Below are 12,028 nucleotides of genomic sequence, written 5' to 3'. Positions count from 1 at the left end.
CCATACTACCTTCTTGTTACTCTCAGGCTCGGTTGGATTAAGTTAAAGTTGGTATGCAAGTGATAGAACAAAACAGCTGTTTATTAAAAAAGTGGTGAAGTTGCTCTCTACGATCTAATCTAATCTAATCCTCCAGGATTTCCTCTGACAACTCAGTTTCTAAGCAGATGGTCCTACTTCCCAACAAAATCAACATGCTACCCATGACTATGTGATTGAAGCCTTGTTTCTTTTTGGCTCATTGATCCTTTCCCCCCACTCCTCTGGATGACACTGCTTACCTACCATTACCTACCTACCAGAAACATATTGCTAGAGGCAGTGCTGGGGAGACTATGGATAGGGATTTCCCTTGTCCAGCAATTGGGAAATCTGCTTGCCCTGGAAGGACCTGTACTCCCTTTCAAGAAGCAGATGGATACTCAGATTGCTGTTTTTAGAACTCTTATTATCAGTGGAAATTTTTATGGAAAAAAAGTAAGCTCTGGTAGGAATGCCCCCTTGGTAGCACCACATTTGCCAAGAATTTGCAATGCAGCATCTAAAGATAAGATGTTTTTAATACAGGAGCCCCAAGTATGAAATTATCTTTTTGTTCAATTTGGGGTCATGTCCTTTGTAAGCCTTTCAAAGCTAAGGCACATCCAGCAGAAATCCAATTCTTTGAAATGGTTCTCTTCTCTTCTCTTCTCTTCTCTTCTCTTCTCTTCTCTTCTCTTCTCTTCTCTTCTCGACCCGTCCCTTCCCTTCTCCTCTCCTCTCCTCTCCTCTCCTCTCCTCTCCTCTCCTCTTTTCTTCCATTCCATTCCATTAAATTTGGACATGTGCATAGTCATGCCCACATAACTGTTTCAGGCAAGGCTTCTCTCTAGAAAGTGCTAAATTTTTGACAGGAAGAGGAAGTTCTGACCAAAGCTACATAAAGGGCACTGTGATTAATGACACACAGCAGTCAGAAGTCAGAGAAGTTCAGAAACTTGTTTGGGAAACAAGCCTTCTATTAAATAGGTAGAAGGGAATCTTTTCTGTGGGTGGTCCTTTGCCATGTGTTCTTGCTTGCTTCTGAAACAGATCCTGCTCGTGGTATTAACAGGTAACTACATTTTCCTAAAGCTACACATGGATAACATCTTTGTAACAGTATTGCTTCAGTCTCTTAGAGGATTTGGTAGTATGATTTTGGTCAGAATTTTGGCAAGTTATTGCATGTATTTTAAAGCTGCCATTCCAATACTAGGGTGCAAGTTGGGGTGGTTCACGACTGAACAAATATGATAGAATTGGGATGGATGAATGACTGAAAGTTATAATATATTGACATCATCTTCATATATTATCTTTGACATTGTAGGAAATAAAGGTAGTATTCATGTTTACATTAATCTACCACCACCACCAGTCTTATTTAGAGTGTTCATTAAAGTTGATACTATTAATTTTCAGTATTACATCTGAATCTTTTTTCTAGTATGAGTGCAAAAAAAAGCAAAAGTCAAAATAAAATATATACACTTTTATAAGTAACATTGGTAAATTTGACGTTTCTTGATTACCCTGTGTAGGACAACTGATTATAGGCAGTGGGTGATCTGTAATCTTCATTAATGTCACTTGGAAAGGATTAGTTGTAATTATGTTGAGACTATATATCTAAGATTAATTCCAATTTTCATGGTTATCTGGCTTAAAACACATAGCAGTGACAACTATATGCTAAGACCCTTTGAGGTTTCTCAATAGAGAATTATTTCCATTGTACAAATATGTGACTTAATTATATTTTCCCAGTTTTATAAAATAAGAATGAAATAGGAAAAGGTGGCCTTCTGTCCAGTGTATATAGTGACAAAAATGGTGTGAAATATGAGAAACAAACTGTCAAAAACAAAAATAAGCTTTTAAAGTTTTTTAAAAGCAGAATTTTATCTATCTATCTATCTGTCTGTTTGTTTGTTTGTTTGTTTGTTTGTTTGTTTGATTGATTGATTGCTTGCTTACTTACTTACTTACTTACTTACTTACTTACTTACTTACTTACTTACTTACTTACTTACTTACTTACTTACTTACTTACTTACTTACTTATTTGCTGCCCATTTCCCCCTGTAAGGTGACTCTTCATCATATCCTAGCTCTGAACCACAAAAGGTCTTCCCCTCATAACAACTGAGTAATTCAGTGTTCTTTCATTTAAGATAACACCTAGTCTGCTAAGAAAACAGTTGCTTTTTTGCTAGGCTGAGAAAACAATGTGTGAAGATGCTGTTATAACATGATGTCCTGTTTAGTAACCAACTATTACCTAAATGGAACTTTGTGAGGACATGCTATTGAAATTTTTTGTTTTATGAACATTCTAAAAAAGGTTACTTAGCTATAAAAAATTGATGTGGATGGAAGAAACAGAGTTCCTGGCAGGTAACCACAGAGTGCGTGGGTATGTGCTTTAATCAGTGTTTCCATCCCGCTTTTATTTTCTTTGTATTACTCAGCAAACTGAGGCAGTGATCTCATAGTATCTACTTGGGAGGACATTTCAGATGATAATTTCATTCTTCTAAGGAAAGCTGGTTAGAAGAAAATTCTTTTAGAAGCTATGGCTTCTATTCTGTTTTTTTTTAAAAAAAAAATAATTGTAACATTTCTTCTACAGGTTCCTTCACATCATATGCTGAGACTGTCATACAAGGGAAAGTGGGTGAAAACATCACTCTACCCTGTCATTATTCAGTTAAGGATCATGGACTGACAGATACTTGTTGGGGACGAAGTTGCCCCTTAGTGGGTAGTTGTCCCAATAAAATGATCAGCATTAATGAAAATCTGGAGATAGATGGGCAACTCGAAAAATTTCATCTATTGGGAAATGTCAGTCAAGGAGATGTATCTCTGACCATTGTTAACATAACAAAAGATGATATGGGGACATACTGTTGTCGAATGGAATATCAAGGATTGTTCAATGATGACAAAATTTTTTTCAAATTACTGATCGAGGAAGGTGAGCAGAAGATTTAAATTTGTCATGTGCTCCTTCGGTATACTACAGAGCATTATTGCTTTAAAAAAATATGCTTGTAAGTTTGAAAAGAAGTATTATTTTTATGAACCTAATCTAATGACTGTTTCTCACTGCAGTATCATTACCATCTAAAATTATATATAAAATATATTTACATGTGTTATGTATTATGAATGTGCTATTTATGAATTATGATATAGTCATTAACATTGTTGGTTTTGGGTTTCATTTCATATGGAACTCTTCTACTGTGTTCTTTATAAAAGATATAACTCTATTCACACACGCACACACTGTTATGTATGTATGTGTGCACATACATGTATATATACATGTATATATACATGTATATACATGTATATATACATATATATGTATGTGTATATTTATAAATATATGTATGTATGTCATTTGAAATGATTTGTCTCAAGTTATACAATCCAGTTAAAACAAACATGTCCCCCAAAAGGCATATTAAGACACAAATATCAGTCTAACTCTATAAGATTTGCTTAGAGGTGAAAATGGTGGATGTTGAAAAAATAGAATGAACGATCCTTACAAATTTTATGGAATTCTGTCTTTCAAACGTTTTTACTTATTCTGTCTATATATTGAGAGAGACAGTTATATGAATACAGATTTGTTTTATTCTGTATTAATACCCTTATTTTTCAGCATCGCTTCATACAACTCCTATATATTTCAGTACGTCTAATTTTGTTTCTAAACCAAAATGGGTATTCATTACTGAATCTCCAGTCAATGTAAGTATCAACATAAAAGCGTCTCTGTGTTTATGTATTTGTGTGTGTGTATTTGCATATGAATTGATAGCTGTTTATACATACTAAGCCTTCTGGAAACCTAGCAAACTTTATCTACTTCTCCTCAGTGTCATCAATTTCCAGGAATTGGCTATAAATTTGAGTGAGTATCTGAAGAAAAAAAAAAGAGGGGGGAGTTTTGGTGTCCATGAATTATTGTGTGCCCATACTTGCTGTATCATAACTATCACGTTTCAAATGCTAGGCATCAAAAGGCATTATGACACTTCTAAAGAGGTTTATTCTGGGAATATAAATAATGGAAACAGCATTGAGAAAATACAGAGTTAGTTTCCTCAGGAGCTCTGAGAGATAAAGAGAACCCTAGTATGGCTTTGGAGGAAGATGAAGTGCAAATTAGTTCAAAATATAAGAACCCATACTATGGATTAAAATGTGGCAAGTGATGGTGGCCCTGTGTTAGGTGACCCAATTCTGGGTGGGAAAAGATGTGTCACAGGACTATGTGCAGGGTTACTATGAGGAATATTCTTGCTATCTGGCAAATACAATTTCTTGGATCTGCTGGGAATTGGACTCTGAGTGGACATGTCCTGTTGAACTGCCTGAGGCAAGGTTTTATAGGATTATCTTGAATAAATTCAATTCTGTAAAGTGCACTGAATTCTCCACTTTGTAAACCTGGCCATATGTTAATTAGATCCAAGTCTGCTCTGGTTGGTTAAGACTGCCTAGGAGGTAACCAATACTATCTGTTTGTCTGAAGAAAGGTAATCACCAATGCTTTGAAAGACGCCATGGTGGATCTGCTTCTTAAGGGATTATCTTTGGACTTATTGATCCTGGACAATTTCCATCCAGTTTCCAACTTTCCGTTTTAGGGGAAGGTGATAGAGAAAATGCTTAGGGTTCAATCCCAGAAGACCCTGAAGAAAACATATTATCTGGACCCACACCAGTCGGCTTTTAGGCCAGGATTTGGAACATAGCCAATACTGTTGTAATTGTCAATGAACTATGGTAGGATTGGGATGGGATTGGTGTTCATCCTGGTGCTCCTTGATCTCTCAGCAGTTTTTGATATAATTGATCATGATAAACTGGGTTAGGTCAGGTAACACCAATATACTGGTGTTTCCAATTACCCAGTGCCTGGAGCCTGTGGAGGTCTAGCTCAGGAAGGGCACACTGAGGCTCAGTCCTAGCAAGACTGAGGGACTTTCTAAAAAATCTTCCCATTTCTGGGAGTATTCTATTTACCATTGCACAGGCTGCAAAAACAATTTTAAAAACTTCCAATTCAATTTTAAAAAATAGAGATTGAAGGCCAATGTTATTATTTTACTCATTTTTCTGTGACATACTTAATAAACAACCACTGATGGAGACAGGGAATCACAGTTGGAATACTGTGTGTGCATGCACATGTGTGTATCCAAATACTATTAGTATCTACATCCCCGAAGTTCTAAGGAGAATTATAAGTGGAACAGCAATTACTTTACTGCTAGATAGGTATTCTACTATTTTCACAGTCTCCCATCCAGTGGTGAGATTCAAACATATGAACAACCGGTTCTCTGTGTGGATGCCACTTCTGGAAGTCCATTCTGGGCCTGGACAACAAAAAATTAGCTACCGGTTCTGCTGAAGTGATGAGAACTGGCTGAATCCCACCACTGCTCCCATCATGTCTCATCTTAAGACTGCTACTAACCGCTGATGGCATTGTTGTTGTTTTTTTTCAGCTCCCCACTTCTTCTTTTAGCTTTTCTTTTTTAGCAATTTTCCAAAGATGAGCTTATCTGAACACTTACACAACATTTTGTTACTTTTTTGTGACTAATTTCCCAAACAACATAAGGGTGAGAGCCAGTTGAGTCTTTTGTGGGCCAAATTTTGAATTTATAACTTTATATTTTTAAAATTTGAACAAATCTTTCTTAAACACACACACACACACACACACACACATGCAGAACACCCCCCACTGAAGTGTCAGTTCTGAGGAAGAGTTTGAAACAAATGAATGAGAAGTAATCTGATAAATGGTTTTCTTAAATTAAAATCTTGAATTGATGGGATAAATGTCCCATTAACTTTCATGAATAATAATGCTAATAATCAATATACTTTAGAGGTTGCTGGCTCTAGTTAACTCTGGATAGCTTTCATTAAATAAATAAATAAATTCTTCAGCTCAGTCTGGTTTTGATGTGATGTTTTTTGTTTATTTGCTTTTTCAGAATATTTCATTGCCTATGTCTACAATGGTAAAGAAGCAAGGGAAGAATCCACGTTATCGGATAGGCCTATACATTGGTATTGGAGCATGTGCAATTATATTCATCATTATAATCCTGCTAATTATAAAGTGTAAGTCCTGTGATTTTTATTAAGAGGGTTTTTTTTTTGTACTGGCCATGTAATACTTTGCCTTGCCATGTCTCTTTGCTATACTTTATTTGGTCTTTCTTATAGGACAGAGCTCCCCAACTTTTCCAGGTTGGCAGCCCAGAGGGAAAGGGAGGAGTAGGGAAATGTGCATGCTTGCATGCACAAGAGGGCTGCACATACAATGAAGGCGCTAGCACTCATGTGCATATGCAAGCAGGCTGCGCGCACCCATGGCGGCACTGGTGGTGGTGCTGGGGCTCGCGTGCATGTGCAAACCATTCCCATGGCCCTGTCGCCCACACGTTGGAGACTCCTGTTGTAGGCCACTTTGGTTTCTGTAAGCCTTCATGATATAATAGCTTCAGTGCGTCTTCTTCACTGTCCTTTAGATATTATTCAATGCCCATTTTTCCTTTTTCAACTGACTGGTGTATTTTCATCATTCCATACCTATCTATTTTCCTTGATAAGTAGAATCTGTCAATATCACTGCGTAGATGAAGGGCATGATCCACTCTCATTATTTTTCTAATCTTTCTATCCAGGGCTTTTAATTCTGGTTGAGTCCTGTCCATTATTCCAGCTGTACTGTATATCTAATATTGGAATTGCCCAAGTGTTAATTGCCTGATTGGTATTTCCTATACTCAGTTTGAACTTTAAAATCTTCTTCACTCTTCATTATATATTCACTTCTGACCTTCTTGATTTTAGTGTGTTTCATGTTGTCAGCTGGAAGAATGCCCAGGTATTTGTAGTGATCTTCTTCCTCCAGATTCTTTATGTTATTTCCATAGGGGATCTTGATTCCTTCCGTTTTCATTATTTTCCCCTTGTTGATGGTAAGGATAGCACATTTGTCCAGTCCAATTTCGTTGCAATATCTTGGCTATAAATATGGATAGTACATCATTAGGCAATGATTCTGTGTCAGATGCTATTTTTCCATACAGCTTTAGATTGTCCATATAAAGGAGGTGGTATAACCTAGAAGATGTTTTTGATATTTTTATAGCCCTTATTTGTTCAGTATTGCTTACAGAAGAAAACTGTAGTGGTGATAATGAGTCTCCTTGAAAGATTCATCACTTGATATTAATCCATCCCAGTCTATCACCACTGACCAACAACTTGTCTTACATTGTGCAATTGATCTTTATGCAAAGCTTCTGATGTTTCTACTGACTATTCTTATTTCTAGGCATTTGATTATCCAGTCATGTAGCAGAGAGTCAAACGACTTCTTATAATCAATCCAAACTACATTCAAGTTGGACTTTCTTCTCTTGCAGTTTTCTAAAATAATATTGTCAATTAGAAGCTGATCTTTTGTTCCTTTGCTATTTGGGCAGTTTCCTTTGTGCTCAGGTAGAAAGAATTTGTTTTCAATTGGAAGCTGCTGGACTTCATCAGCTACCACTCCAGTTAGCAATTTGAAAGTTGTTGGTGAGCAGATAGTTGGCCTATAGTTGCCTGAAGTTGCCCCTTTTGTTGAATCTTCCTGTATATATGTCTCATTCTTGAAATAATCGAGCAAATTGTTTTCATCTTCTTTCAAGTGAAGATTTTTTGTTGCTCTGGTTACCTTGCAGGGTATCTACACAAGAAGCAGAAGACAATTAATTCTGCAAGGTAATTACTATTAAATCTGTTTCTATTTGAATGGTAGTAAAATAAAAACCTCACTTATTGTACAACTGCTACAAGGAAAAACAGTACATGAATATGATATTAACAGTTCATGCATGCATTAACCTTCAAAGAGGCTGATTCCAATAGATCCTAACCATGGAAAGCTATCACTTCAAATCTACTGGGTGCACAGAAATAGTTCCATGTATTTCAGACTACTAACTCAGCACTCATACACACAGGAAATGCTTCATGTGATCAAATAGACACAAGTACTGTACAAATCTAAAAACAAAACCCAGCAAATTTGAAACTTAAGGGATTTTTAATATTAAATTTAGTTTTGTTGCTGAAAGAAAAAACTTTGTTTAAACAAAACAATCGCAGTGGGCACTTGGTAATTTTCTTGGCATTTCTTAAGAAATAAATAAATAAACATGTCTTTTGTATTTTTTTTTGAGAAGAACATTTCAGGGAGAACCATGCATTCTAAAATTAGTAAGAAAGGAGGAAGTAATAAAGGAGGAAGAAAAGTTGAAATAAAAAAGTTTAGTTCCTGTTTTTGTTTCGTTTTTGGCTTGAGATATTTTGAGTGAGTTATGTAAATTCTATGCACATTCACCCACCCACACATACCAATTCATTGCTAATCAGCCAGATTTTTCAGAAATCATACATGACTCAAAATGAGGATTAATTTTTTTCTGAATTTTCTGAATTTTGCTGTGAAGGCTTTCCTATGCCATTTTCTAATATTTTTCCACAATAAGTGATAGTTGGGAGATTGCTAGGATGCTGTTATAGCATCATTAAGATGCATGGGGAAGTGAATTTATTAATAATTCAAAAGATGAAAATGGATGACACATTATATTGTATGGTGTTTAGGACAGAACACTTAATGCAGAAAGTGGATCAAAATAGCATCTCTTCCTCTTGCAACACTGGCACCAAATTAACCATATTGTTAAGTTGAATCATGGAGGTTTGATAGCGAAGCAGAACATGTGCATTCAATATAAGTACTGTAAGCTGAATGAAGGGAATTTCAGGATGTGAAAGGTGTAATTCTCCTGGATGTATAGTTAAAAATGAAAATTGCAGGAGATGATTATAGTCTGCAATTTAAATGTCTTCAAAGAGGAAGGTAAGGCTATGATCGGCTAATAATCATAATGTAGTAGTGCACTCATGCCCAGCTGGAATTCCTATAGCATCTGGGCAGGTCTATGGCATAATTCATCCTGGCAGTTAAATTCTAATCTGATTTGTACTTTTGATTTTTACAGTCAAGTGGCATTTTCAAATTCAGCAGCTCGAGGGGTTCAGAATGTTCTCAATGCTGATGTCCATGCGCCGGAAAACATTTATCACTGCAGTTGAAGAATCATGTTAGCAGGCTCATGTCTAAGAAGGCACTCTATTTGGAGCAGCATATTTGGAAAAGAGATCTTGCAATAGACATATATAGATTCACACTTTTGTTTATATTCAGTGTCAGATTAATGTATGCGATATGAAATGAGAGAATCTGTTTTACGATCTTGCAGTAGAAATATAGTGCCTTGTTTAGCATCTCTCCCTATTAATGCTATGCGGGAGAACTGCCAGTTTCAGACTATGCTCCAATACTTAGTTCTCCCTTCTCCTGACACTAAGCCCAATAGCCTATGCTGCTTATTTGTCATCCATCTGCTACAGGTAGAGACAAACTGCATTTGCATTTTGCTTATTTGTTTTTTATTATCAGCTGAAATTTGGTGAAAAACAGCAGCCACAGGATAGCTGCTTATTACAAAATTATGAGCTCATGTTTGGCTGTATGGCCCTATGAAGTTGGCACATGCTAACCTAATACATCCTCTTTTGAACATTTGGATGGGATATAGAAATGTAGGTAATACATTTACCAAATCCAATGCTGATTTGACTTAACCTCAGTTGACATTTTTGGTCCTAAGACATCTTTTCATTGTTATGAAATCCAGCCACAATCTTCAAGCATTTGAAGGGGCAATGACATATAGGGGATTTCTACTTGTTGCTTCTTATCTATGGCTGTTCTCCATGTGGATCCTGATTAAGAATCCTGATTTTTATTTTTCATGTTATGTCATTGTGTGAAAACTATCTGCAATTAATTGCCTGCTAAATGAGGAAGACTAATGGGGGAGGGGAGTCCAGTATGTGCTCCACTTGAACATAATTCCTGTTTACTGAATGAGACAATCTTGGCATGAAACACATTCCCTCTGATGATAAAAATTATGTATATTCTTTTTTTAAAAATGTTTTTATTAAACATTTTATTAGATACAAAAGAAAAGAAAAAAGAATTAAAAAAACATTGAACGTGGTGTATCATCTTTGACATATATCTTTGTCTAATCATTCCATACTTTACATATGAGAGTAAATGTTATATATACAGCTATACATTCCTAGTAATCTTCCTCTATTTATATCCCTTCTATCGACTTCCTTTTTATTTCCCTCCACTTGTAAAATTTATTCCAAATTAGGTAATATTCTGTTTCCTCCTGATTTTTTAATTCTTTAGTCATCTTATCCAATTCTGCGCAATACAAAATTTTTCTTATTAACGTGTTTCCACTAGGTACTTCAGTTGCTTTCCAGTTTTGGGCAAACAAGATTCTTGCTGCCGTTACCACATGTATAATTAAATATATATCATCTTTGTTTATGTTTTTTTCTAATGTTCCTAATAAAAACATCTCTGGTTTATATTGAATTTTTTGACCCGTCATTTCTATTATCCATTTCCAAACCCTAAGCCAGTAAACCTGTACTTCTTTACAAGCCCACTAAACGTGAAAGAATGTACCCTTTTCCTTTTTACACTTCCAACACATTGGTAAGTAACCACTGTACATTTTTGCAAGTCTGGCCGGTGGCAGATGCCATCTATAAAGCATATTGAAAAGATTTTCTTTGTAGGATGTCGCCAATGTAATTTTGTTGTTACACTCCCAAGTTTGCTACCATTGGTCCAAATTTATCACGTGTCCCAAATCTATTGCCCAAGTAACCGTTGTTTCTTTGACTTGCTCCTCATATAGTTTATATTCTAACATGTATTTATATATATTTTTACTTTGTTTTCTCTCTGAACCTAGTAATATTTTGTCAAGCCCCATATCTCGTCTATTAATTCCTCACTCTTTCTTATCTTTCATATATTTCGTTTGCATCTGAAGATAGGACCACCATTCCAAAATTATTCCCTGTTGTCTCAACTCTTGTCTTTGCTTTAGATGGCCTTCCTCTGACAGGATATCTTTATATGTAATAACCTTATTTTGCCTGTATAAGTTGGGGTATGTAACTACTTCTAATGGTGAGAGCCAACCTGGAACTCCTGTATAGTGTTGGCATTTAACTATGTTCCAGCTTTTTATGAGTTCTTGCCGAACTTTTTGCCTCAAGAAATATTGATAGTTCCTACTTTTCCTTGTCCATAAGTGAGCATGCCAGCCCTGCTGGAGGTCATGCCCCTCTAAATATAAACATCTTTTGTTTTCCAGAGTAATCCAATCCCTAATCCACGTCAGGGCCACTGCTCGATAGTACAGCTCCCAATCCGGAAAGCCTAATCCCCCCCTCTCTTTAGCATCCTGTGAAAAATTATGTATATTCTTTATGTGGTCATTGAATTATTTTTGCTGAACAATATTTTTTAAAACAATACAGAAATTGGTAGTTAATTATAATTAACAAGGATTTTGTTGCATTGCTGTCTTTGATACAGAATGCTACAAAAATATTTAAGTATATGTTGAAGTTGCAGTATAATATATGCTTTATATATTTCTCTCATTATCACTTCCAGGGACCCCTTTCCCACTATGCTAGACAATAGATTTGTGTGAGATCGTCCAATGTATTGCTCTGATAGGTGCTATATGTTTTCAGTACTAAACATTTGAGTTTTTCATATGAATTAGTTTTGATGATTTCATGTTAAGTTGGTTTTCAAACTGGATATAAAAATCAAGTAGTTTCCTTTAAAATTCTTGACATTGACCATTATAGAACTTGTTAAAGTCACATGTTAGAAAGTGAAAATAAGAACTAAATTTCATTGTAATGTATTATTAAAGAAGTAAGGAACAAAAACAGGAAAGACGACTTTTATCTGAATACTTTTGCTTTTTCAACTGGGGGAAGA

The 12,028-nt window shown here is 35.6% G+C and overlaps 1 protein-coding gene across 1 annotated transcript; it reads left to right on the top strand.

Annotated features, from left to right (window-relative positions):
- The first annotated feature begins 1,002 nt into the window (after nucleotides 1-1,002).
- HAVCR2 (hepatitis A virus cellular receptor 2) lies at nucleotides 1,003-10,521 on the top strand. Its single transcript, XM_015826708.1, has 6 exons — nucleotides 1,003-1,093; nucleotides 2,654-3,001; nucleotides 3,701-3,789; nucleotides 6,057-6,186; nucleotides 7,800-7,839; nucleotides 9,129-10,521. Exons 1-6 carry the CDS (start codon nucleotides 1,045-1,047, stop codon nucleotides 9,220-9,222), a joined length of 750 nt encoding a protein of 249 aa, XP_015682194.1. The 5' UTR covers nucleotides 1,003-1,044; the 3' UTR covers nucleotides 9,223-10,521.
- The last annotated feature ends 1,507 nt before the right edge of the window (nucleotides 10,522-12,028 follow it).

The sequence above is a fragment of the Protobothrops mucrosquamatus genome, unplaced genomic scaffold (genome assembly GCF_001527695.2).
Source record: "Protobothrops mucrosquamatus isolate PMUCROS unplaced genomic scaffold, P.Mucros_1.0 scaffold3248, whole genome shotgun sequence".
In the NCBI taxonomy this organism is placed as follows: Eukaryota; Metazoa; Chordata; class Lepidosauria; order Squamata; family Viperidae; genus Protobothrops; species Protobothrops mucrosquamatus.
This window is presented reverse-complemented; position numbering and strand designations above follow the sequence as displayed.

Bases quoted from the DNA above. Each gene is read 5' to 3' on its own strand.
- HAVCR2 (XM_015826708.1), top strand. From the start codon at position 1,045: ATGTGTTCTTGCTTGCTTCTGAAACAGATCCTGCTCGTGGTATTAACA. The intron at 3,002-3,700 runs GTGAGCAGAAGA...CTTATTTTTCAG, and splicing joins CAAATTACTGATCGAGGAAG to CATCGCTTCATACAACTCCT. The intron at 3,790-6,056 runs GTAAGTATCAAC...TTGCTTTTTCAG, and splicing joins TTACTGAATCTCCAGTCAAT to AATATTTCATTGCCTATGTC.